This window comes from Apus apus, chromosome 4, assembly GCF_020740795.1.
Source record: "Apus apus isolate bApuApu2 chromosome 4, bApuApu2.pri.cur, whole genome shotgun sequence".
NCBI lineage: Eukaryota > Metazoa > Chordata > Aves > Apodiformes > Apodidae > Apus > Apus apus.
This window is the reverse complement of record NC_067285.1, coordinates 95,802,965-95,829,625: the sequence shown is the minus strand read 5'-3', so window position 1 is coordinate 95,829,625 and position 26,661 is coordinate 95,802,965. Positions and strand designations below refer to the sequence as shown.

At 37.7% G+C, this 26,661-nt stretch overlaps 1 protein-coding gene across 1 annotated transcript in view; it reads left to right on the top strand.

The window, feature by feature from the left end:
• TBC1D19 (TBC1 domain family member 19) overlaps positions 1-26,661 on the top strand; it is a 53,925-nt gene that overhangs the window by 10,768 nt on the left and 16,496 nt on the right. The window contains exons 4-13 of the mRNA XM_051618937.1: positions 1,381-1,456; positions 5,507-5,581; positions 6,519-6,582; positions 7,306-7,352; positions 9,523-9,633; positions 10,441-10,513; positions 11,316-11,354; positions 13,796-13,908; positions 24,423-24,497; positions 24,966-25,028. Of these exons, the coding sequence (XP_051474897.1) occupies positions 1,381-1,456; positions 5,507-5,581; positions 6,519-6,582; positions 7,306-7,352; positions 9,523-9,633; positions 10,441-10,513; positions 11,316-11,354; positions 13,796-13,908; positions 24,423-24,497; positions 24,966-25,028 (736 nt within the window). The remainder of the gene's footprint in view (positions 1-1,380; positions 1,457-5,506; positions 5,582-6,518; positions 6,583-7,305; positions 7,353-9,522; positions 9,634-10,440; positions 10,514-11,315; positions 11,355-13,795; positions 13,909-24,422; positions 24,498-24,965; positions 25,029-26,661) is intronic.

Below are 26,661 nucleotides of genomic sequence, written 5' to 3'. Positions count from 1 at the left end.
TCTAGACTTACCCGATCAGTGCTCATCATGCTTCGGATATTGTTATAAGCACAATGAAATTTGTGAAATTACATTTTTATTATTGTTCAGCGAATTTGGATTAGACTTCTGGGAAACATAAGTTGCCTTTATATTCTGGGAAGGTGTAAAAGTGAATTTTGTAACAGGTATAAGCATAATTGCAACTGTATAACAAGAATTGTGTATGCAAATCTATTTGCACTAGTTTAAATAAGCTTATTAGTGTTGTCATTTTTGAACATTGTGTCTTTCTAGTATGAGGGACTCAATTCAGCAAAGTGCTTGAAATGTGTCTGTTAGTAAGGACACATCTTCATTATGTCTTTCAAGGGCAAAATATTTACCTGACTTCTGGACTAATGCTTATGCTTCCTTTGAGTTCACGGAAATCAGCTGCAAACAACAATGCAATTAGCCCTGGAAAATTGAAACTAAGCTAAGAATGCTATGATTTTGTGAGCATTGTGGAAAAGCCAAGAAGGATCATTACTGAAATCTCTTAGAATTTATTCCATTTTGCACAGAGGCAGAGAGTTCTCCAGAACAAATTAGTGGCAAGTAGAAGAATGACCTTACCGGTTAAAAATGGGAAGAAATTTGGGGAGGGTTTCTCCAAAATCAGATTATAGGAACTGATTGTATACATATAAACAAATGAAAATTCAGGCTAACTGTAAGAAAAACTTTGTGTATTTTTTTTTTCCTGAAAAACATTTGAGACAGTTAAAATTAAGCTGGATGAAATGTTTGGCAGTAACTCATTGGAAATAATCTGCACTGGTGGAAGACAACTTAGTGTTTTGTTTTGGTTTTTTACATATTTTTTTCCAGCTTTTTTATTTTGGCATATTGCATTTTATGAATGGATTTTCAGCTTTGCTTAAGTCAACACCACAAACTTCTAGTTGCTTTGGACATGTACTTACTCGCTATTGATTTTTAAAAGGATATTCTCCAAAAAATATTTTGTCTATTTAAAAAATGTATATCCTGGATAGTGAAAATTCCAGGGAGTCATAAGGATGACATGATGTGAAAAGGACATACTTCTAAAATACCTGATGTATTTGCAGAATTAGTTTATTTTATAAATATGTGAAATTATGAGGAAGTATTATTTTAAATATAATAATTAATGCAGAAATGTTATTAATCCTTATCTTTATACTATTTGCATCCATAGGCAAGGATGAGGAAGAAATACTTCTAAAAGTAATATTTATTTTTATTTCTTGCTCAACATGCACAGTGGTTTTGCTAGTGCTGTCGTGAAAGAGGTTATATTTAGGTTTACAAATACAGAATTAATTAAGCAAAATAAAAATCTGAATATTTTAAATATGCTATGTTTTCTTCAAGGTTTCCTTCGCCCTGTCATCCTGCAGCACCACCTGAGCATATGAAAGAACCATTAGCTTATATGAGGAAGGCACAGGTTAGTTGTTACCAATTTTGCCAATCATATCAGATCATTGATTAGACTATTTGAGATTCTTTATAATGTTACTGTACAATTTCTAGGTTTTATACTTTAGGAGAAACACAAATTTGTAATTGTATTGAAATTAATAATAGTGTTGTATATATGTGACATTTTACATACATACAAGAAATGCTCAAGTAATACTCTGTCCATGAAAGAAGTAGTATATAGTGGCAGGTAGGTGAATATTGTAAAATACAGTGAAATACGTCAAGGAAGAGAGTTTGATTTTGTTGGGAAGAAGAACAAATGTGGCTATAAGTCATTTCACTTAGGGTTACAAAAATATTGTTGTGAAGTGACACTGGCAGGCAATTTTGCAATGGAAGACAACAGGCTGCAGAGATAGTGAGCTCTTCAGGAAGAAAAATGTATTTAGTTCTTAGAAATGTGAAAGGAAAATGAAAAGTATAGAGCTAGGGAGGTTAAGGCATATTGAAGAAGAATAAGAGAAACTAGACTATAAAAGATTAAATGAGGATTTTTGGTGTCAATAAAAAAATATGTTTGCTTAACTAGTTTTAGTTTTTTACTAATATGTGCCATTTGGAATCAATTTTTTAAATCCACATTAAAAAATATATATGTATATAAAACCTTCCAGAATATGATCTAACCAAATATCTGAGATAACAATAAAATTGTATTAAACTCAGCTGTGCCTAGAAATGTATTGCAGTGTTCTTTTACAAGATATTCAACAAATTGTGATAATTTTTCAGTCGTATTGTCATGTATTCCAGTATGCCTTGCTGTGCTGGGTTTCATTTTTTAGCATTTGGGGACAAAGATTGTATTAAACAATTTTTATGCTGTGATGTGAAATGCAATGCCACAATTTTCTGCCTGAAAATAATCACCCATCAGTTTGCTAATGCAAAAACCACAGAGGTGTATCTGCCTGTACGTTTGTCTAAACCAGTTTTATTGGTTATTATTTTATAAAAGTGTATACAATACTTATGGCAACCGATATTTTTAGCTCGATGTGGTATGTGGAAAGGACTGCTTTTCTAATACTTTAGAAATGAGTAAGCAAAGTCATGTCTTTACTAGTTTAAAAATTTCATGGCTCTATTTCAGAGTATTTTGTATCCTCTGGGGTGGGTTAACCCTGGTAGGCCTCTCAGCTGCTCCCTCACTCCCCCTAATGGAATAGAGGAGAGAATCGGAAGGGTAAAAGTTAGAAACTTGTGAAAAAGACAATTAAAGGCAATTTAATAAGTAAAGCAAAAGCTACGTATGGCAGCAAATCAAAATAGGAATCAATTCACTGCTTCCTATCGGCAGACAGATGTTTAGCCATGTCCAGGAAAGTAGGACTTCGCCACATGTAGTAGTTGCTTGGACAGACAGACACTGTTACTCCAGACAGAATCATAGAAGGTTAAGGTTGGAAGGGACCTTAAAGATCATCAGGTTCCAACCTCCCTGCTATGAGCAGGGACACCTCACACTAGACCAGGCTGCACAAGCCTCATCCAGCCTGGCCTTAAACACTTCCATGAAGGAGGCGACCACAGCATCCCTGGGCAACCTATTCCAGCACCTTCCTACCCTCATAGTGAAGAGTTTCTTCCTGATGTCTAACCTAAATCTACCCTCTTTCAGTTTAAAACCATTACCCCTTGTCCTATCACTATCTTCTTTGGTGAAAAGCCCCTCCCCAGCTTTTCTGTAGGCTCCCCTCAGGTACTGGAAGGCCGCTATAATGTCTCCCTGGAGCCTTCTCTTCTCCAGGCTGAATAGCCCAAATTTTCTCAGCCTTTCTTCATAGGAAAGGTGCTCCAGGCCTTTGATCATCTTGCTGGCCCTTCTCTGGACTCTCTCCAACAGCTCCATGCCTTTCCTGTGATGAGGGCTTGAGAGCTGTACACAGTACTTCAGGCGTGGCCTCACCAGAGCAGAGGGGCAGGATCCCCTCCCTGGCCCTGCTGGCCATACTTGTTTTGATGCAGCCCAGGATGCAGTTGCTCTCTGGGCTGTGAGCACACACTGGCGGCTTGTGTCGAGCTTCTTACCTACTACCATCCCCAGGTCCTTTTCCTTGGGACTGCTCTCTAGCCATTCTCCCCCCAGCCTGTATTTGTGCCTGGGGAGTAGCCAGTTCTGTGTTGGTGTGGGTCTGCTTGGCTCCAGCAGCTGCTTGTCCACAAGAGGAGTAGGAAAGGTATCAGTTGCCAGAGGGACATAATGTTAATTAAACTATCTGTCTTCAAAGGAAGCTGAGATACTCTTCTACCTCTGGAGAACCCATGTTGTTTGAGTTAATAATAATAGTTTTTATTGATCTTCTTTGAAATTTTTGCACTCAGAAACATGGTGATTTTTTGCAATACAGTGTACCTTCTTGAACATAGGGCAGTTCTTAAAGTTAAGGCACTGGATTACATTCACAAAAATGAGAATTCTGATGTATTACTTCAGGAAATCTTAAGTGTAATTTAGCATATTCTACTTGAGTAGGATCAGGTGATTATCTAAAAATACAGGGACCTGAAAAGATAAATTGTTGTCCATTGGGCTGCACAGGCTGCATTTCAGAATTGAAGGAAGACAGAAGATACTTGCTATTGATATTCTGTTAGGTTGTTTTTCTCAGTTTCCACTTTCTTATTCTATATAGCATAGTAGTCTTCTTGCTTTCTCACTTCTCATTTCTTCCAGCAAAAAAACCCCACTTCTCAGTAAAACAGGGTATTGTAAATGCTTTACACCACCTCTCCATGAGACAGTAATGACTTTGTGGTGTGGTGTTGTGTAACTGCAGCATTTGGAAGGCATTTGAATACAGTATAGCAGTTAAATAAAAATATTTAAAATACTGCCATTTGGAAAACATTCCTTGCAGTTAATGCTCAGATCTCTTTGGTTTCTGCAAGAGAAGGTGAAGGGATGGCTTGACTGTGAGAAGAAATTTCTGGTCAAAGATAGCTATTTTGTTTGATGGAAAAAGTAATGAGAGGATCTTGTTATATGAAAGCTAAACTGAAACAACTATAGGCAAGATACAATTTTTTATTTCTTAAAAGAACATTGGAACATCTGCCCTTCCCTGGATTTGCTTCCTGTCTAATAAATTACACCCTCTTGTGAGCAGAACTTTAAGTTTTAATAACATGTAGTTAGACAGTAACTAACTGTTGTAGAATTTGTGTCTAGAGCAAATTACAAACAATAAATAGAGCTAAATGACATTAAGAGGAGTCTTTGCATTCATTTGATTTGGGCCTGACTCATCATCCACAGAAAACTAAATTAAATATAAAAGCCACCACTGCTGCTGTAATCACGGAAGCAAAATCCTAAGTCACTTGACTAGGAAGTGAATACTAGTTGGCATTAACTTCAGAGAAATTATCCACGGATTGGGCACCATATGGTAAGTTTGAAGTCTAAGGCAATAAGTGGAAGAATCTGATTGCTCTTTAAGCTGTCCACTTGCTACTGAGGTATTTTCTGCTTCTGGTTTTCTGTTTGGTTAGACAACTACTTCCTGAGCATTATTTTAGAACTATTTTATTTTAGCATTACAGAATACCAAATTTCTAAGTTTTTTTAACTTCTTAGGGCATCTAAGATACCTCTTGTGAAGAAAGACTTGCACTCTTCAGGTCACAAAGTGGAGAAGGCATTTTCTGTACACAGTTGATTGCCCTGCTTATATAATAATTTGAAAAATTTGTTGAATGTTATGTATAAGGAAGTTTCATCATTAGGCATATGTCAAAAATCAGTGATTATTAAATACTTGCTTTTTGGAGATGTGAAATTTAAACAACTAATTTTTCTGTTCTTGTGGTGTAAATGATGAAATGTGTTTACTCTTGTTTCCATTTAAACAAGCATGTAAATATTTCCTTGATGTTTGTGCAGATGTCAGTTAGTGACTCTTGCTATCCTTTCTTATACATTACTTTTATAAACTCCTTGTTATTACATGATAAATGCAATTAGAGGAAAAATAAATTCCATGTAATTTAAATTTTTGGTGTGTTTTAGGGAAGCTGGGAAAAGCGAATTCTAAAAAGTCTAAACAGCATGTGCACAGAACTCAGTATCCCACTAGCACAGAAGGTAATGTATTAACTTTCTGTTGCCAAACTGACATTTTTTGGACATTAAGCCTTGCCTTGCACAGTTGTAATGTTCGTTTTACACAAGGTTATTGAGAGCTGCAAAGCTTCTATCCAAATATTGTAACACAGAATAATTTTCAGGGATAGCCCAATACATGCATCAGCTCAACTCTGAAGAAGTCTATAGGTTGATCTTCCTCTTTGTTGTTGCAGAAATTAGCCTCTTGAGGGAGCAGCCAGTTGGAAAGCTAATTGCTGCATCCATTGCTCTTAATAGAGCATTTTTGTGTGTAGACTCGGCAGTTCAACCTCTAGCTGCATACCCTGTACACAGTATAGATACGCTTTGCGTGCAGGAGAAAGCTTTAGTTGAACTGGTACTTTAGGAGAGAGAGAGACCCTGGTACATTGCTAATTTTGTTTGTCATTCATTCTGCTCTGGTTTGTTTTGGTTTATGGGTTTTTTTATTAATTTAGAGGCTTTAATTTTAAAGATTATGGAATTGGGAAGTAATGTTAGAGTGCTTTGTTCATTATCTTTCTCCTGTTGTTCTGTCTGTGACAGGTAACAGAACCTCTATGGCTCATAATATGAGAAAAAGGATGCAGCTGTGTTTGCTTTTCATGACTGTGCCAGGGACAGGATTTTGATGACAAAGTCCAACAGCTCTATGGAGTGAGGAATAAAGCTTCAGTAATATGAAACTGACTACTAAATAGCCTAAAATTCATTAGTAAACACCGAAATTATTTAATGGGCTCCTTTTTTCTGTTGAACTTGAACTTTCTGTTAGGGATAATTTATAAGTAGAATAAGTTTGTGTTGCTAGTACAATCTATCTTTAAAGTGTTACATTAACTTATATATTTGAAATAGGCATGTTTTTACTCATTCTGTTAGAAATAAAGAAGAGTTAATTTCTTGTGCTTTTCAGAGGCCTGTAAGTGAACAGAAAGAACTGCTTAATAAATGGAATGAAATGGGAACTGATGAGCCAGGTAAGGTCAACTAAATTTATGTGTGTTAGATTTATGCCATTATACATAAATAATGCTTTTTTGTTTGAAGTTACTGTACTGACTTGGGAACATCACTGAGATGTTATGGTATAGTACTCCCTATTCTGATGCTTTTGAGATTTAGACAGCTAGGGCACACCTCTTATTAGTGTAAGCTTAGGATAGTAGAAAATATTCAGAACTATGGACAATTAGGCTCAGATGTTTTATTAACAAAAGACAAAAGTAACTCTTGCACAGAATAGTGCAAAGTTTTTTTGCAAAGGTACTAGTTTGTATCACAGTACCACCTCTGCAGTGGCAGATACTTTTCTTGGATTGTTAATGACTAATCTCTATTTTTTATTTGACAGTAGTATGTTTAATTCAGCAATCTATGCTGTTAAAAAAAAAACCACCTCTTTTGAATATCATATCTCTCCCATGTCTAAGAATGGTTCAATACAAAGACTTATGTGGAATAAGTAAAAAGCTTCTTGTGACTACTCTTTACTTACTTGGGGGTTACAAAATTAAGGTACTAACAGCAGCATAATTTTGGAGAATATTTGTTTGTTGTCGCCATGATGTCTGTAATTTCATTGTTTTAATCTTCACTCTAGTATGTTATTGAAATTGCTCAATCGTATTACAGTTATGGGAAAATTGTATTTTTTTTTCTTCTCTTGGTTTTAATATAGCATTATTGAAATTATATTTCAGATCTGAGTCTCTTCCGGCCTGTTTATGCACCTAAAGATTTTCTTGAGGTAAGCAATTATGAAACAATGACTCAGCCATTAGCTTGCATGCATTAGTCTTTTATGTGAAGTGGGAAAAAGAATTTTTAAGTATATTTCAGACAATTTGTCTTTATAGCGAGCGAAATTTGGCATGGATTTATGACTCTGTGTTTTGTTTGCAAAACAAAATGCCATTGTATCTTTTTTTTTTTTTTAACTGCATTTTTAAGTTGTACTTGTGGTAAACTTCTCATTCTCTTGAAGGATGATCAGTTTGTAGCTAACTTCCTTCCTCTGGGAGCAGTTCTCCAACTGATCTCATAAATAATTTTACATTTTAAATTGCAATATGTTAAGCTGATAAATTGCAATATTTGAAGCTTTTAGGCTGTTTGGTGGTAGATAGTAGACCTGTGTGCAACTGAAATTGTAGGTCCTCTGTGAAGACTGAAAAATCAAACATGAAACAGAACTGTGTGTTATTTGGAGGTGTTTGTCTGTAGTCAAATCAAACCATTAAGAAGTGATGACTGCAGAGTCTCTAAAGTCAGAAGTCTTTAAAGTCAGTATTGCTCATCATTTTGTATGGGTCAAACACATAATATCTTAGTAAAACAGAACTTACTTTGCCAGCTATGCCTAGAATAGCCATGGACAATGGACAATAAACATGGTTGATGACAGCAGGAGATTAAAATGTGATTGAAAATAAAATTCAGAAAATCAGTATGTGTATATCCTGTGAGTTATAGAGGAAACAAATTGTATAGAGCATGATGACAGTGTAGAATTACAGAGTTAAGGTGGCCTCCTAATTTACAGAATAAAATTTAGAAGTCTAATACTGAATTATCAGTCACAATTAATTAATATTTCTATGTTATTCAGTGCAAGTTTAGTAGAATATCTTTTGCAGTGGTAGAGGAGTTTTACAGTATTTCTGATCTAAGTGTAAATTGTTTCATGGTTATGAATTGTGAATGCATTTCTCAATCCAACAATATACTTATTATAAATTCTAGTACATGTCTAAAGAGCTTGTCTTTTTCAGTTAGTGATAATGATATTGGAAATTTTTTATTTATTCTATTCCATCACTGTACTAACAGACAAGTGTATTTAATCTTGATTCTGTAAAAAAATCCATCTTCATTTCAGCCTCATACATTGACCTTCAAAGGCACTCTTACCATTAGAATATTTACAAGGCTGAATTGTAGAGATATGATGTTGTGGAAGAATTTCATAAGAGCTGGAAACTCACCATAGAAAGAATTATTGACAGCTCAATGTTACAATATCAAAATATATACTCATTGAATAACAGTAGGTAAGAGACTGTCAGTTCCTTTATAGATCAAAGTTATCTTGACATTAGGATTCCTCATCTCTTAATTTTTATCCTGACTTTAGGTTTTTTAATTCTGTAATTGAATTTTTTTTTCTTAAAGCAAAGAAGATATTTTTGTCTATTTTTATTTAGTAAGAAATTATTGTAGTAGCAAATTATGTAGCACTTTGATTGAAAGCTACATGGGATTGCCAGTGTACAAATATGGATAAAAGTTATTTCTGAAAAAAGTAATACTGAAGAATATTCTGGATGTTGTAGCCATCAGGAATACACTTTTGGCATTCAAATGGCTTTGATGAGGAAGTGAATTTTAGTCAAATGTAGCCAGCATTTAGGCACTTTTTTTGTTTCACCTTTTTGAGCTTAATTTTCAAAGTATCACTCACTTCCTTAAAATCATAGAATCATAGAATGTCTTGGGTTGGCAGGGACTTCTAAAGGTCATCTAGTCCAACCCCCCTACAATAAGCAGGGACATCTCACACTAGAACAGGTTGCTTAGAGCCCCATCAAGCCTGGCCTTGAATGTCTCCAGGAATGGGGCCCCCACCAGCTCTCTAGGCAACCTTTTCCAGTGATCCACCACCCTCATATTAAATAACTTTTTCCTAAAGTCCAACCTAAATCTACCCTTTCCTAGCTTAAAACCATTACTCCATTGTGGCTCCTTTTTGATTTTGAAAATGTTGAGCTATGATTTAATAATTTGGGGCTATATATAAGATAGTTGCAGGAAGTGGCTTTATGCTGAATGTACTGTTTGTAATACTGATGATGTTAAGAAGAGCTCTGAATGTAAATTTCTGAATATATCCAAGGAATGACAGAGATAAAATTTTTAAGGTACTGATGAATCTTCGAAACCCAAATTATGAAAATGGAGAACAGCCTAGTTTCAGAAGTCATCTGGGGCTAATTCAAGTTCCTCTAAAAGTTAAAGATATTCCAGAATTGGTAAGTATATTTTTTTCTTACAAGAGGGTGCTGTAAGAATTATTTTGCCTTGTCAATAAATAAGATTCTAAACAATAATGAGGAATATTGCTATAATGGTAAGTTTCTCCTTATAAAAGTGAAAGTCAATCTAAATATTTAGTTAAAACATAGAGCATTAAAAAAAATTCATTTCATTTAAAATGAAAAATAAAACATAAATGGTAAATTATCTGCCAGTAGGGAATTTTCATTTTATGCTACACAGCTTTGATTTGTGTACATGCTATTTACTATTTTTTTTTCTGTTCAAGAAAATTTTAAATATATAGTTAATCTTAATTCTACAGTTTTATTTGACACTGTACAAGATCAATATCCCAATAATCAGTTTACTTCTATTTTTCTTTTCAAAATAATTTAAAATCTCTTTATTGTCGGATTGTACATGAAGGGAAATATTTGGGAACTAGTATTATAATTGGAAAATAGGAGAGCTCTTGATAACACTTCACTGATAAGCTTTGCACCTGATTTGGGAAGGAGCTGGGGATTATATATCCTTAACCTAATCTTTTATTTGCCACTTTATTATGACGAGGTGTAACACATAGTTGACATGAAAACTGTCTTGTAACTGAAGCTAGAGTAAGAATTGATGTGAGATTTCACTCTTAAAAAACCTGAGCTCATATTTAATTTATATGCATTTAAAAGAACTGTGTTTGATTTAGAAAATATTTGTATTATGCCTTTCAGAAGAAATCTCTAGTGATTTGGAGAATCAAACACTGTTAATTACTATTTTATGGTTTTGTTTCTTTTCAGAAAGAAGAATTCAGTGAACTAAGCTTAAATATAGGACAGCTGGGTATTGATGATTCAGCACAAGTGCCTCCTGGTTAGCTAATGTTGTGCTTCAGTCATTTAAACAGAATGTTAATGAGTAGAATGCTTTGTAATTATCAAGTAGTTTGTGTATTTTGACCATAATGAACCATAAATTATTTTTTTGTACCTATGATTGTAGTGATTCTCTTAGTAAAATATAGCTAATAATAGAAAACATTGCAAATATGAAGGGTCATAATTGGAAAAGGTTTAGAATCATCAGCTTAAGTGGAAAATATGTTAATTTCAATGTGTTGAAACACTTAATAATCTAGAGAACAAAACTGCCTGTCTCCAAAAATTAAGAAAATATCAGTAAATGTTAGGCCAACTGACAGGCATATATACAATCATCTTTTAAATAACTGTCTTGAAGCAAAGATTACAGAAAATATCCATATATTAATATTCAGTAGCTTAATGAGTGTCTCATTTCTGTTCGTTTTCTGTGTGTATGCATTTGTTCCTGTAGAAATCAGTTTTAAAATGGTCTTTCCATATAAAAATGGAAAATGTTATAGTATCAAATGATTTTTCTTTTTAAATGAAAACTTACCTAATTGAAAGTCTAGGTTCATGCAGTATCATGCTACTTTGGTATTTGTGTCTTTCAGACAAGGAAAATTTCTGTAGTATTATTTCTTCTTAGTTTTTGAAAAAGAACATTGGTGCTCACAGAGGTTATTTTTTAGTCACAAATGTAAAAATCAGGTGAAAGTAGTGGTGTGTAGTAAAATATAAAATACATGACTAGCTGGAATGTAATATTTAATTTAATTTTTGCCGTTATTTTAAATTCTTTTATTTTCTAGAATTCTTTGAAAATGAACATGTACATGTTGGACAGAAAGGTATGGATCTGTTTTCACCTGTAATAACCTGTGAATAGTTAGGAATACATTCAGTAAATTTCTATCTCAATTATGGATACCTTTTAGAATTTTAAAAATTTAGACAGACTAGCACAAAGCATAGTCAGAAATACCATTGTAATTTAGACAGAGACAGTCTGTAATACCATTGTAATTTAGACAGAGACAGAAAAGCAAGCATTTCCAGTTTACCAGTAGCTACCAGATATTTCATTAAAAATTAAATAGGAAGCATAGAGACATAACTTGTTAGTGATAACTTAACTTAGGCCACTTCTGAATTTAATTTTAAAATCAGAAGACTGAACTCCCTTCTCTGCACACACAGTTCTCATTAATACAATGGGGTTTACGCCTGTGCATCAGAACAGTCTTTTTAATTGTTATTTACAATTGCAGAATTTGCTACATATTCCAATACTTAGCCACTGTGGAAAATTCACTCCTTTGTCTCTGTATACTGCTTTTTCTGAAGAAGTTCAGGGTTTTTAGTAGGTTAAGAAATAATCTACAAAAGAAAGAGAAACAAAAGAAATAAGCACTTATTAACTCAAGTTTGCTTATAGAAGAAACATTCAAGGCATGTTTGAAATCTGTCAATATCTGCTCCTTTCTGTCTCTTATAATTCCTGCTAAACATTATCAGCATCAAAGAAAAAAACAGAGTGGATACCATCCCAAAAGTCCTCTATCAGTTTTTTTTAAATTGAAGTAACAAAACAGTGACCTTTCTTCTCCTCTCGTGGTCCCCTCTTATCTCTTATAATTTGTCTTCTGATACAAGAGTGACTCACTAGGGTACCATCCATCTCTCTGTTCTCTCTCCTTCTTCCAAATAAATTCCCCATCCAGACTTTGTGAGCCAGTCATTCAGCCCACAGTGTAATTCTCATTCCTTGTTTCTTGTCTGTGTAAAGCAGCCTCTGTTACAGAGACTGGCTTTTCCTATATGCCAAGACACAAAATTTTATAAACATATAAGCTGAGTCTTGACCATAAACTGAAATCTCAGTTCATTCTTGAATCCTGCTGCATGCTCTCTTGGATGTTGGTTGTTGGATGTGACTTCGATTGCCACTGATCTATTAATTTTGCTTTATCTTGGCAAGTCTGAGGAATTTTCCATATCGTACTTAGTAAAACCCAAGTAGCAAAATTACTTTTTAATACTTTGTGTCTCAGTAAGAAATAGTAAGGTAATCACTCATGGGCATTGAGATGAATCACGGTCTTTTCTGAAGTTTTGTGGGGAATGTAGGAAAGTTTTTTTCTTTTTCCTTCTGTGTTTGGAAAAAAAGGATCACACAGCATCTGTGTTAGAGCTCTGCAGGTTAAAGAGAAAATTGGCAGACTGGTCTATTCAGTATTTAAGAAGAGAGGGAAGGAGAGAGGAAACTAATAAATTATTATTATTAGATTCGTAATTCCAAACGTCATCCTTCTGTGTTAGGGAGATATTATGAATATAAAATCTAGTGAAATTTAGAAATGTTGTTTCTGACAGACTTCAGAAAAATCAGAGGATACAGATTTAGAAGCTTCTGATTACCAGTACAACACTGACCTAATGTCTAGATAATATTGCAGAAATATTTTCCCAACTCTCTCTCTGTAATGAGGGTATAGTTAATTACATAACCTCAGTGGGAAACAGCACTTGACCAGATTAGGATAGCTAAAGATGCATGTCTTCAGGTTTATAAATTTAAGTAAGGAATAAAATCATCTACTCTACAGTATGTACAGCACAGTATTCAGGATGAGGCCTTTGTACAGAGTAGACTAAAGCTTCATAACAGTGACCCATCTAAGCAAACCTGTCAACAGAAGGGTATTTGTTTTATGTCAACCTGAAGGAAAAATAAAAACTTATGAGAAATAAAGTCTTTATCCCCCAGAGTACATAAACCAATAATGAAAGAATGTGACAGTACACTCTGAACTAGAAAATTCTTGCCCCACTGTTGTCTGTGAAGATATTTGTATAGTTAACATAAAAAGTGTAAAGAGACAAAAAAACCCCATTAAGTGTCAATCTCCTATTGGAAGTGAGATACCACTTATAGTTAAACAGGAGTATTTTGTGGTCATATACAGTTGCTTGTTCCACTTGATGCCAGCCTGCTAGCTGCAACTAGACTTGATACAGTTATAGGTGCATGCTAAGAGGATACATACTGAGTGCTATTTTATGACAGAAGGAAGTACAACCTTCCTTATTAATATCAATTGCCTTGTTTCCCAGGGAACTACATCAAAATTGCACTTTGGAAACCAGACCTTTTAGATATTTTCCCATTAGCTAATGCTTACAGCATGGTAAACCAGCTTGTAAAGTTAAAAATGAAAGTATTTTATTATTTGATAAACTTTGAAAGTCTTAAACTACATCAATTCATTAGCTACTTTGTTTCTTGCAGTTTTAGCAGAACAAGATAGTGCTGCTGCTCAGCAATATGTTCGTCAGGGATGTCCAACAGCACTCCGAGCTGATCTGTGGGCCCTCATTCTCAATATTTCTAATCAGCCAGAGGTAAGGAGCAAAGGGAGTGTAAGATTTGAAGACTGGGTGGGAACATAAAAGTGCGAGCACATATCTTCTAGTGATCTCCTTCCAGATTAGAAATTCTCTACTGAATTGTCACAGAAACTGATAAACATTTTATGAGAGATATACACATGCCTGTAAAAGCCTGTGTGGTGGTGAAGTTTTTTAGGCTCTTCCCTATGTTTTTAACAGATACATGAGAAAAATACTGTAGAACAAACTATTAATGATTCTTAATCTTAGTGATTCTCATTAACTATAGATGAAGAAGAAAAATCAACTGTAGACACAGTATTCTGAGATTCAGTGCAGAAGACATTCTCCTTTAGGAGATGCTCTACAGGGTAGCGAGCCTTGAGACTGAACTGAGTAGACTATGTGCAGGGAATTGTTGGGGAGACAATATCTTGTCATGATGCTGAAATAACTCAAGGAAGATGATGATAACTGTCTGGAAAATGTTAATAGCATTAAGAAAAAGTGGTAAGTAATTATGGATTAAGTGATGCAGACTGTGAATTTCTCACCTGTTTGAGAATGTTGAAATAAAGGGTTAGAAAATAGTAAAATACAAAATCCACCCTTCCTAGTTACAAAGAACAGAAATTATCAAGTTTGTGGACAAGATACATATCTAAGCTGGTGATTTAAGTCCATATTACAAGCATTTGACACTGTCTCCCACAGCATCCTTGTAGATAAGTTGATCAAGTATGGGTTTGATGATCAGGCAGTGAGGTGGATCAAGAACTGGTTGAAAGGAAGAAGTCAGAGAGTTGTAGTCAATGGGGCAAAATCTAGTTGGAGGCCTGTGACTAGTGGAGTCCCTCAGGGGTCGGTACTGGGACCGGTGTTGTTCAACATCTTCATCAACGACCTGGATGAGGGCACAGAATGTACCCTCAGCAAGTTTGCTGATGACACCAAGCTGGGAGGAGTGGCTGACACACCAGAAGGCTGTGCTGCCATTCAGAGAGACTTAGACAGGCTGGAGACTTGGGCGGGGAAAAACCTGATGAAGTTTAACAAGAGCAAGTGTAGAGTTTTGCGTTTGGGGAAGAAAAATGTCATGCACCAGTACAGGTTGGGGGCTGACCTGCTGGAGAGCAGTGTAGGTGAAAGGGACCAGGGGGTGCTGGTAGACAGGAGGATGACCATGAGCCAGCAGTGTGCCCTTGTGGCTAAGAAGGCCAATGGCATCCTGGGGTGTATTAGAAAGGGTGTGGTTAGTAGGTCAAGAGAGGTTCTCCTCCCCCTCTGTTCTGCATTGGTGAGGCCGCATCTGGAGTATTGTGTCCAGTTCTGGGCCCCTCAGTTCAAGAAGGACAGGGAAGTGCTTGAAAGAGTCCAGCGCAGAGCCACAAAGATGATGAAGGGAGTGGAACATCTCCCTTATGAGGAAAGGCTGAGGGAGCTGGGTCAGTTTAGTTTGGAGAAAAGGAGACTGAGGGGTGACCTCATCAATGTTTACAAATACGTAAAGGGTGAGTGTCAAGAAGATGGAGTTAAGCTTTTTTCAGTGATGACCAGTGATAGGACAAGGAGTAATGGATACAAATTGGAGCATAGGAGGTTCAAGGTGAATATCAGAAAAATTTTTTTTACTGTGAGAGTGACAGAGCACTGGAACAGGCTGCCCAGAGAAGTTGTGGAGTCTCCTTCTCTGGAGACATTCAAAACCCACCTGGATGCATTCCTTTGTGATGTACTCTAGGTGACCCTGCTCTGGCGGGGGGGTTGGACTAGATGATCTTTCGAGGTCCCTTCCAACCCCTATGATTCTATGATTCTGTGATTCTATATTAATGTTTTTCTAGCATGCTGAACTGAAGCTGTATCTTCTAATGTAACAGCTATTGGAGCCTTTTATTTTCCAAGACTATTTTTGCATAACATACATGGGACTGTATTTGTTATCCTGGGGTCTGTTACAATTTTTTTATGGACTTTGGGTACTAAAAACTTCAATGTACTAAAGGGATAGGCTTTCTGACTGAGATCTAGCAGACTACCCAGAGATCAGGTACGGTAGCATGTGAGTTATTATAGCTATATTATAAGCTGAATGTCCATAGTTGACTTTAAGCATCTCATGTACTAAGCTGTCACAGAAGTAGGCCTGTAGGTGTTCTTGCATATACTGCTTTATTTTTTGCAAAGTATATCAAAGCAGTTTTCAGGTACGTGTAGCTGTTTAACCATCACAGAATCATAGAATAGTTTGAGTTGGAAGGACCTTAAAGATCATCTAGTTCCAGCCCCCCTGCCATGGGCAGAGACATCTCTCACTAGACCAGGTTCTCAAAGCTCCATCCAACCTGGCCTTGAACACGTCCAGGGATGGAACATCCACATCTTCCCTGGGCAACCTGTTCCCAGGGAACAGTGCCTCACCACCCTCATGATAAGAATTTCCTCCTAATGTCTAACCTAAATCTCCCCTCTTCCAGTTTTGATCCATTACCTCTTGTCCTCTCACTACAAATCACTTGTAAAAAGCCCCTCTTCAGCTTTCCTGTAGGCCCCCTTTAGGCACTGGAAGGCTGCCATAGGGTCTCCCTTAGAGCCTTCTCTTCTGAAGGCTGAACAGCCCCAACTCTCTCAGCCTGTCTTCATAGCAGAGGTGCTCCAGCTGTCTGGTCATCTTTGTGACCCTCTTCTGGACTAATTTCAACAGGTCCATGTCACAGAATCACATAATTTTTTGAGTTGGAAGAGACCTTAAAGGTCATCGAGTTCCAACTCCCCTGCATAGGCAGGGACACCTTCCAATAGAACAGGCTGCTCAGACCTCCATCTGACCTGCCCTTGAACACCTCCAGGGATGGAGCCCCTACAACATCTCTGCACAGCCTGTTCCAGTGTCTCACCACCCTTATAATGAAGAATTTATGCCTGATCTCTAACCTAAATCTCTCTTCTTTCAGCTTGGTCTCACTGCAAGCCCCTATAAAAAGACCCTCCCCAGCTTTCCTGTAGGTCCCCTTCAAGTACTGGAAGGCCACTATGAAATCCCCCTGGAGCCTTCTCTTTTTCAGATTGAACAATCCCAACTCCCTCAGCCTGTCCTTATAAGAGAGGTGCTCAAGCCCCAAATCATTTTCGTGGCCCTTTTCTGGACATGTTCCAATAGGTCCACATCTTTCTTGTGCTGGGGGCACCAGAGCTGTACGCAGTATTCTAGGTGAGGTCTCACGAGGGCAGAGTAGAGGGGCAGAATCACCTATCTCGATCTGCTGGCCACACTTCTTTTGATACAGCCCAGGATGGAGGTGGCCTTCTGGGCTACAACTGCACATTAGTGGCTCATGTCCAGCTTTTGGTTCATTAGTACTCCCAGGTCTTTTTCCACAGGGCTGGTCTCAAGTGTGTCTTCCCCCAGCCTGTATTCATGTCTTGGGTTACCTCAGCCCAGGTGCAGGACCCTGCACTTCGCCTTGTTGAACCTCGTAAGGTTCACCTGGCCCCAGTTCTCTAGCTTGTCCAGGTCCCTCTGGATGGCATCCCATCCTTCTTATGTTGGGGGCTCCAGAACTGGACACAGTACTCTGGGCGGGGTCTCATGAAAGCAGAGTAGAGGGAGAGAATCACCTCCCTCAACCTGGTGGCCATGCTTCTTTTGATGTGGCCCAGGACACAGATGGCTTTCTGGCCTGCAAGTGCACATTGCCAGTGCATGTTGAGCTTCTCGTCCACCATTACTCCCAAGTCCTTCTCCTCCTGACTTTTCGATCCATTCTCAACGCAGCCTGTATTTGTGCTTGGGATTGCCCTGACCCATGTACAGGACCTTGCACTTGGCCTTGTTGAACGTCATGCAGTTTGCACAATCCCACCTCCTAAATCTGTCAGGTTCCCTCTGGATGGCATCCTTTCCTTCCTGCTTGTTGTCCTCACCACGTGGCTTGGTGATGTTTGCAAACTTGCTTAGGGTGCACTCAATGCCACTGTCCATGTGACCGACAAAGATGTTAAACAGCACTGGTCCCAGTATCAACCCTTGGGGCACACCATCTGGCACTGTTTCCATCTGGACACTGAGCAATTGATTACCACTCTTTGAGTCTGATCGTCCAGCTAGTTCCTTACCCAACAAGTGTTCCATCCATCAAATCCATACTGTTCCAGTTTTGATACCAGGATGTCACGTGGGACAATATAGAGTGCTTTGCACAGGTCCAGGTAGATGATGTCGATTGCTCTTTCTTTGTTTGCTGATGCTGCGACCCCATTGTAGAAGGCCATCAAATTAGTGAGGCAGGATTTGCCTTTGGTGAAGCCATCTTGAAGCCCCTTTGTTTTCCACGTGCCTTAGCAGAGCCTTCAGGAGGATCTGCTCCATCACCTTGCCGGGCACAGAGGTGAGACTGATTGGTCTGTAGTTCACTGGGTCTTCCTTTTTTCCCTTCTTGAAAATGGAAGTTATATTTCTTCTTTTCCAGTCAGTGAGAATTTCTCCAGAGTGCCAAGACTTTTCAAGTATGATGGACAGAAGCTTTGCAACTTAGTCTGCCAGGTCCTTCAGGAGCTGTGAATGAATCCTGTCAGGTCCCATAGACTTGTGTACCTCCAGGTCCTTCAGATGGTCACAAACCTACTCTTCTCCTACAATGCAGAGATCTTCCTTTTTGTAGTCCATGCTTTTGCCTTCTCCAACTTGGATAGTGTGACCAAAGCCCTTGTCAGTGAAGATGGAGGCAAAGCAGTCATTGGGTACTTCAGCCTTCTCTATGTCCTGCACAGCCAGATCTCCAGTTTCCTTCAGAAGCAGGCCCACAGTTTCCCGCATCTTCTTATTGCTGATGTACCTGTAGAATCCTTCCTTGTTCTTAGCATCCCTGGCCAGGTCCTGTATTTCATGTAGACATCATTGGTTTAATCTAACATGTCTTTATCTCTTGTGTACTGTTTCTCTGCTGAAGTGGAATTGCACAGTTGCAGAGATTTCTTGTTGTAATATTTCTGATTTGCAGTTTAGGCTTGTATTACATTTGTAACGGTGTGAATCTGTATCTCATAAAGACCATGAACTTCCTTTCTTGAATGTAATACATTATGAGAGTTTGGTATGGGCAGTGTTGTGCATGTTAGCATCCAATATTATTGCTTGGAAATTTTTATTCGGTAAAGCTCAGCCTCTGTATAAAGCTCATATACAGCCAGGCAGGGGGTGATACTAGCAATCTAGCTTCATAATCATAAAACTGGTAACCTGTAAGCTCTATACACAGGATTATTTAGAAATGCGTTAACACATTTCCTGCCATGAATTGCTTATTAGTTTTCATTTGTAATGGAACATTTGAGGGAAACAGTGTTAAAAGAGCATTTTTAAGATTGCAAACTCAAACATTTAAAAGCTGGACAGTCTCACAGTTAATACTGTCTGTGTGAACAATTCAATTTGCTGTATATATGTATCTTATCCTGTGATCTTGAATCACACAGTAACTGTTTTTCCTGTGGGATGTCTGCCTCCTGGATTGCACAAAATGGATGGCAAACACTTACTGAGAATTCATTTAATGTATTATCTTTTCCCTTCTGTTCAGTGTGTTACCCTTTTCTTTATTCAGTGCATGCTATTCAAGCAGTGCTTAAAACCCAAAACTATTCAGTATCTTATAGGTTTTTTTCTTCTACTTTTTTTTAAGTTAATGAGTTGAAAAACAATCTTAATTCTAAAAATTCCAGCATGCAAAAATTAGTAATGCTTTATTTTGCTCTACAGCTTTTACTGAATGTAATTTCCTAGGTTTAAAAACTTAATAAATAGGTGAAGTGATAAGTTCATAATGGAGCGTGATGTAATTCTATGCCTTATCAGTAGATACCCACTTAACCATTCAAACAACAGAAAATCCAGTAGCAGCGACACACTGTCATCTTTGATTGGAGAAGGATGTACTTTACAAGTCGATTTCACTAGTGCCTGGTAAAAGGAAACTAAGTTTTAGGCCCATTTCCACTATTTGCAAGAAGGGACTTTCTTTAGCTTTTTTTCCATTATCTCTTTGTGTAATCTGTTTAGTTTTTGGTTTTGTACTTGATTGTGGTACTTCTGTTTCAAATCTTACAGCTCACCTCGTAAGTGCTGGTTGCCATTCTTTAGGCTTCATTCAATTCCCACAAATCTTAGACTCCCCATTGTCAGTTCTTCTTCGTATTCTTAGTTCTATGCTTCACCCACACATTTAATCTATTAGCTTTGGGAGGCAAGTATCAATAGTGCAATGAAATGACGAGGGTAACCTAAAAATTAAATATGAGCTGCCTACAGTTCAGCAGTGAGACTGCAGCTCCTGTGCCAGGGATTTTGTGACAGGCCACAGAACTGTGCCTGTGCAGAGGCTGATGAGTAATCTAAACCTTAATTTCAAAGAAGGTGAATCACCAAATTCTTTTTAAACTAGCTTTACTGGTTTCTGCTGAAAGATACTGAGCAACTGATGTAATCTACCTGGACTTGGGCAAAGCATCTGACAATGTATCTTGTGACATCCTTGTCTCTATTAAATTGGAGAGACACAAACTTGACAGATGGACCACGCTGTGGATAAAGAATTGCCTGCACAGTGACATTTGAAGAGTTCCAGTCAACGGCTTGATGTCCAAATGGACAGTGACATCACATTGGAATCGAGTTCACCCTCAGCAAGTCTGCTGACAACACCAAGCTGTGTGGTGTGGCTGACACACAGGAGGATGCCATCCAGAGGGACCTGGACAGGCTTGGGAGGTGAGCCCATGCAAACTGCCTGAAGTTCAACAAGGCCAAGTGCAGTGTCCTGCACATTGGTCAGGGCAACCCCAAGCACAAATACAGGCTGGGTGGAGAATGGATTGAGAGGAATCCTGACGAGAAGGACTTAGGGGTGTTGGTTGATGAGATGCTCAACATGGGCTGGCAATGTGTGCTTGCAGGCCAGAAAAGCCATCTGTGTGCTGGGTTGCATCAAAAGAAGTGTGGCCAGCAGGTCAAGAAGTGATTCTCCCCCTCTACTCTGCTTCCATGTAGACTCCACCCAGAATACTGCATCCAGTTCTGGAGCCCCCAACATAAGAAGACATAGACCTGTTGAAGTGAGTCCAGAGGATGGTCACAAAGATGACCAGACAGCTGAAGCACCTCTGCTATGAAGACAGGCTGAGAGAGTTGAGGCTGTTCTGCCTTCAGAAGGGAAGGCTCTGGAGAGACCTTATGGCAGCCTTCCAGTGCCTGAACGGGGCCTACAGGAATGCTGGAGGGGAGCTTTTTACAAGTGATTTGTAGTGAGTGGACAAGGAATAATGGATCAAAACTGGAAGAGAGGATATTTAGGTTAGACATTAGGAGGAAATTCTTAAGTGTGAGGGTGGTGAAACACTGGAACAAGTTGCCCAGGGAAGCTGTGGATGCCCCGTCCCTCCATGTGCTCAAGGCCAGGTTGGATATGGCTTTGAGCAATCAGGTCTAGTGGAGGTGTCCAGCCCATGCAGGGGGGTTGGAACTAGATGGTCTTTAAGGTCCCTTCCAACCCAAACTATTCTGTGATTCTGTTATACTCTTCTCCCTTGCATGTGAGCCACTTTCAGAGCTCCGTTTTCCTTATGCTCTTAGGTGGATGCAGGATGAGGTTTTTGGGTGGAAAATTTGGTATGAGGTTTTCTTAAGTTGGAGAGGGCTGGACACTACAATCCTGAAATGTACGTTGTTCCAAATTGGAAAGACTAGTATATTTGGACATGCAGTATAAACAATATATATATTATCTTGTGAAAAGCTAGGATCTATATGAAAATGCAATATGTTTTTTACAAAATAAAAAGTTTACAAATCAATGTTAAATTAAGATTTGGCAGACAGAGAGGAGAGGTTCAATCAGATTAAGGTTGCAAGATTCTGGTTATATAAATGGAAACATTTTATGCTAAGAAATCTGTCACATTTTTTGACACTCTTGAAACTTGGTAATGTTCAGTTGTCTCATCTGGAGGAAGAAATGCAACCTATAAAATAGTAAAACAAGACTTGAATCTGTTTGGAAGCCTGAGTGAGGCTCCTAAAAAAAAATTCTCTCTGTTTGAGAAAAACTGATCACCAAGGAAAAGGGTCATGTGACTGGAAAGCAAATCTGTGACCAATCTTGTTTATGAATCAGATATAAGGAATATATTTATTAATGCAGCATGAGTTACAAGCCTGTTGTCTTACTAAGAGGCAGGGGCAAGATCTACTTGTGGTGAAATTGCATGTTAAAAGACTGTGATTCCCAAGCCCTGTTTTAACTCTGTATCACAACAATCACGATTTGAGAATAAATAAATTTCAAGTAATGAGTTAAAACCATTATTCCTAGAATGGTTATGATTGTTTTTTTTAATTCAAAGTCTGTTCTTCATACAGTCAGTGAAGTCATTCCTTGCATGTCAAATCACTAAGTCTGTTCTAAGTGTGAATAAAACAGCAGAAATTCAACTTAATACCAAGTTATTCTGACTGTTAAGATGAAAGAACCGTGTACTTAAGTGATTACTTTTTATTTGTGGTTTTACAAGCACTTTAATAATAAGAGGAAAATGGATTCTTGTAAACAGGTGTAAAACATAATAACTTACTAATTAAGGAAGGAAAAGGTTAAGACAAAATACTGAACTAGTGATGATGTTAACTTGTGGCTTGGAGCCACTGTGTGACCACAGGTTAAAAGTATTTTAAGATGAAAACTTGTTTCTGCATATAAATTTAAAGTGTGCTCCATATGAGAGCAGCAAAAGATTACTCTCTTGCTTCATACCGCTTTCTTCTCCCACTTCCAAACAGCCTATAGCAGTTGTTCATGGCAGTTTTGGAGAACTAAAAGCTAGGAAATGGTAACCAGAAACCATGAGGTTATTAGAATCTCTTTCCCAAGTTACAATAGGTAAGTAGTTGTATTAACTAGGACCTTTGAAGCCATGAGTTTCATTGTACCATTTCTTATGCAGGAGTACCTCCATGTACAACAGAAACAGTTAATCATTTAATTTGCTAAGCATAAAAATGAAGAGGTTTGGTTTTTTTATTAGCTTCTTCTTTTCTAATATATACAGTCATCTGAGATGGCAAAAAAGTCTTTAGCCATTACTTCGTTGTCAGTGGTACACTTAATTAGACTACAGTATTGATGCTTTAAAATGGTGGCTTAATATTAGAGTATTTCTCTATAGCTCTTAAGAGAGAGTGATACATTCATAGTGTAATTAACTTACGTTTACTAAATATTTGTGTCTGATCCTTAGTAGAGAAAGTGTACTGTATATATGTGTGTATATCTACATATACACACATTTTATATCTCAGAATGAAGAACGTAAATATTTTCCCAGTGGTAGATTTCAGTACCTAATAAATACAGCTTGTGTCTTCATTTCAACTGAACAGTCTATTAATGTATTAATTCTAGTAATTTCTAAGTGTATAATATTCACCACTTCTCAGTTTGGGCTTAATACAAAGACCAGCTACAGTGTTCCCTAGCCTTCTCTTAACTTTCTTTTTTTTTTCTGTTTTCTCCCTCTCAGAATTTCATCTTGCTTCCTATTTGTTCTTTAAATCCTTACTCCAGACTTACCGTCTTTTGCAAATATATGTTCTATAAATATAATATAAATCTTGCAATATACAAACATTTGTGTGGTGCCTTTAGAGACACATGGAATTCAGAATAGTTTTGTGAAGTGGGAAGGAGCTTTGGGACTGCTGTTTTAGTTTATAAATTTATTCCAAATCCATTTGAAACTGTGGTGTTCAATCTGAAACTGTGTTATTCAAAGGGAATTATATGATGATGGTGTGATATTTAGCTTTTTGTTTCCTTTGTAAGCTCTTTCTAAGAAGAAACGGATAGAATACACAAAAGCACAGAAATGTTTGTTCGGATACTTCCCCTTTGTATCACCCTTGTGTATGTTCTGTAGAGATTCAGGAAACAATTGGAGTTTACAGAAAGGTCTGACTTCTTTGTGTTCTTTGCAAGATTTAAAAATATATGTTTATAATTTCACCTCTTCATAAATGTATACTATTTAGTGATTCATATGAGATTAATATCAAATATATGTGGCACCTCACTAATGCTAGAATATGTAACAGGATCTATGAATGGAGAGGTGCATGAAAATACAGGGCAACAAAGAAAAAAGCCCTATTGATTTTGAACATTGAAAATATTTTAGCTGCATTCAAAGGTTGGAAGATAGAGATCTTTGGTTTGAATTAGTTCCTTTGTTCTCATTTTATTCATTATCTAAGAGGGAAGTAATTTTATAAAGTCTCAAATATTTGCCTGGTTTCTTGGGGCTTAAGCAAGAATAAACAGTGATAGAATGCTGCATAACTTACACAGTGTTTTCTTCAGCTGAATACGTGCTTATGATTTTTCTTGTTTGGTTTTTTAATTGTTAAAAATTTGTTTCATTACTTTAAATATAAATTATAGTTGTGTCTCAGATTGATGATGTTAATATTTTAATTTCAGGATATCCTGTATTATGAACAGCTTAAGTCAAATGTGATTCAGCACGACCTTTTAGTGGACAGCCTGATTTACAAAGTAAGTGATTCATTAGATGGTAATTAAGTGATTTTATGTACTCATCACACCAATATCTTGGTTTTTTTAGGAAAGAAAATGCTAGATGGTTTGATTAGGATAATTAGTTTGAATTTATTATTGTAAACTCTCTCTTTGTACCTGTGTTGGCTTTTGTGTAAGACATTTGTTTGAGCTGAGCCATTAGGTCATAAAGAAATTGTAACTTAATTAGAAGGAATAACTGATTTCGCAAGGAAGAAAGCACTGGCATCCAGGCATTTCCATTTCAAGTTTTAATTCTGAATATTTTAATCATCAAGTTAATATAGCCTTTTTTATTTTTAGAATATAGAGTATATGCTTAACTATAGCTCTTTCCTTATTCAGTTGTGAAACAGTGTCTTCCACCACTGAGTCATGTTCAGCTTCTACAGGAGTCTGAAAAAGTGTCTTTTGGCTTCAAACTGCTGTATTTATTGATTACAGGATGTGAAGCTTACAGCAAGCAATGATGACTACTATTTTGTATTTGAGGATTACTTATATCAGGTATGTAACTGTTTTTTTCTTAGAAAAGCTAGAAAATATACTACTGTGGCATTATATAATTTTTGATTAAGGACTGTCTTTATGTTTCATGTGTAGGCTGAGTACAGTGGGAGCCTAGACAGCACCTTTTTGCTGCACTATGTACACTTTCCCTTCTGAATAATGACACTGGAAGTTGATCTTGTACATTTAAACAGATCAAGCAGGACAGGCTTCTAAAACTCCTACTCTAAAGGAACCTACACAGTGTCTTTCCAATGCAGTAAGTCAGAAAATACAAAATCAGCCATAAAATCATAGAAATATAGAATGGTTTGTGTTGGAAAGGACCTTAAAGATCATCTAGTTCCACCCCCACTGCCATGGGCAGGGACACCTCCACTAAACCTGTTTGCTAAAAGCCCCATCCAATCTGGCCTTGAACACTTCCAGGGAGGGGGCATCCACTACTTCCCTGAGCCAGTGTCTCACAACTCTCACACTAAAAAGTTTCTCCGAATGCCCAATCTAAATCTCCCTTCTTCTAATTTTGATCCACTACCCCTCATCCTCTTCACTATAAGCCCTTGTAAAAAGCCCCTCCCCAGCTTTCCTGTAGGCCCCCTTCAGGAACAAGGAAAGCCCCTATGAGGTCTTCCCAGATCATTCTCTTCTCTGGGTGAGGTCTCAAGGAAGTAGACTGGAGGGGGAGAATCACCTCCCTTGACCTGCTGGCCACACTTCTTTTGATGTGGCCCAGGACACAGATGGCTTTCTGAGCTGTGAGCACACATTGCCACCTCATGTTGAGCATCTCATCAACCAACACCCCTAAGTCCTTCTCGTCAGGATTCCTCTCAATCCATTCTCCACCCAGCCTGTATTTGTGCTTGGGGTTGCCCTGACCAATGTGCAGGACCTTGCACTTGGCCTTATTGAACTTCATGCGGTTTGCATGGGCTCACCTCCCAAGCCTGTCCAGGTCCCTCTGGATGGCATCCCTTCCCTCCTGTGTGTCAGCCACACCACACAGCAGACATGCTGAGGGTGAACTCGATCCCAGTGTCCACATCACTGACAAAGGTGTTAAACACCACCAGTCCCAATACCAACCCTGAGGAATGCCACTCATCACTGAGCATGGACATCAAGCCGTTGACTGGAACTCTTTAAATGTCACTGTGCAGCCAATTCCTTATCCACAGTGGTGGTCCATACATCAAATCCATGTCTCCAATTTAATAGAGACAAGGATGTCACGAGATACATTGTCAGATGCTTTGTCCAAGTCCATGTAGATGACATCAGTTGCTTTTCTGTTATTCACCAACACTGTAACCTTGACATTGAAGGTCACCGAATTTGTCAAGCATGATTTCCCCGTAGTGAAGCTGTGTTGGCTTTCTCAAATCACCTCATCATTTTCCATGTGGCTTAGCATAGTTTCCAGGATGATCTGCTCTATTATCTTGTTGTCCACAGAGGTGGGGCTGACTGGTCTGTAGTTCCCTGGGTCTGCCTTTTCCCCCTTTTTTAAAACTGGAGGTTATGTTTCCCCTTTGCCAGTCAGTCCATGTTTTTTACTTTTCCAGCGTTGCAGTAGTAAAATGTTTAATGCTGTGGCATACAGAAAAATTAAGATTTGAGAAGTATA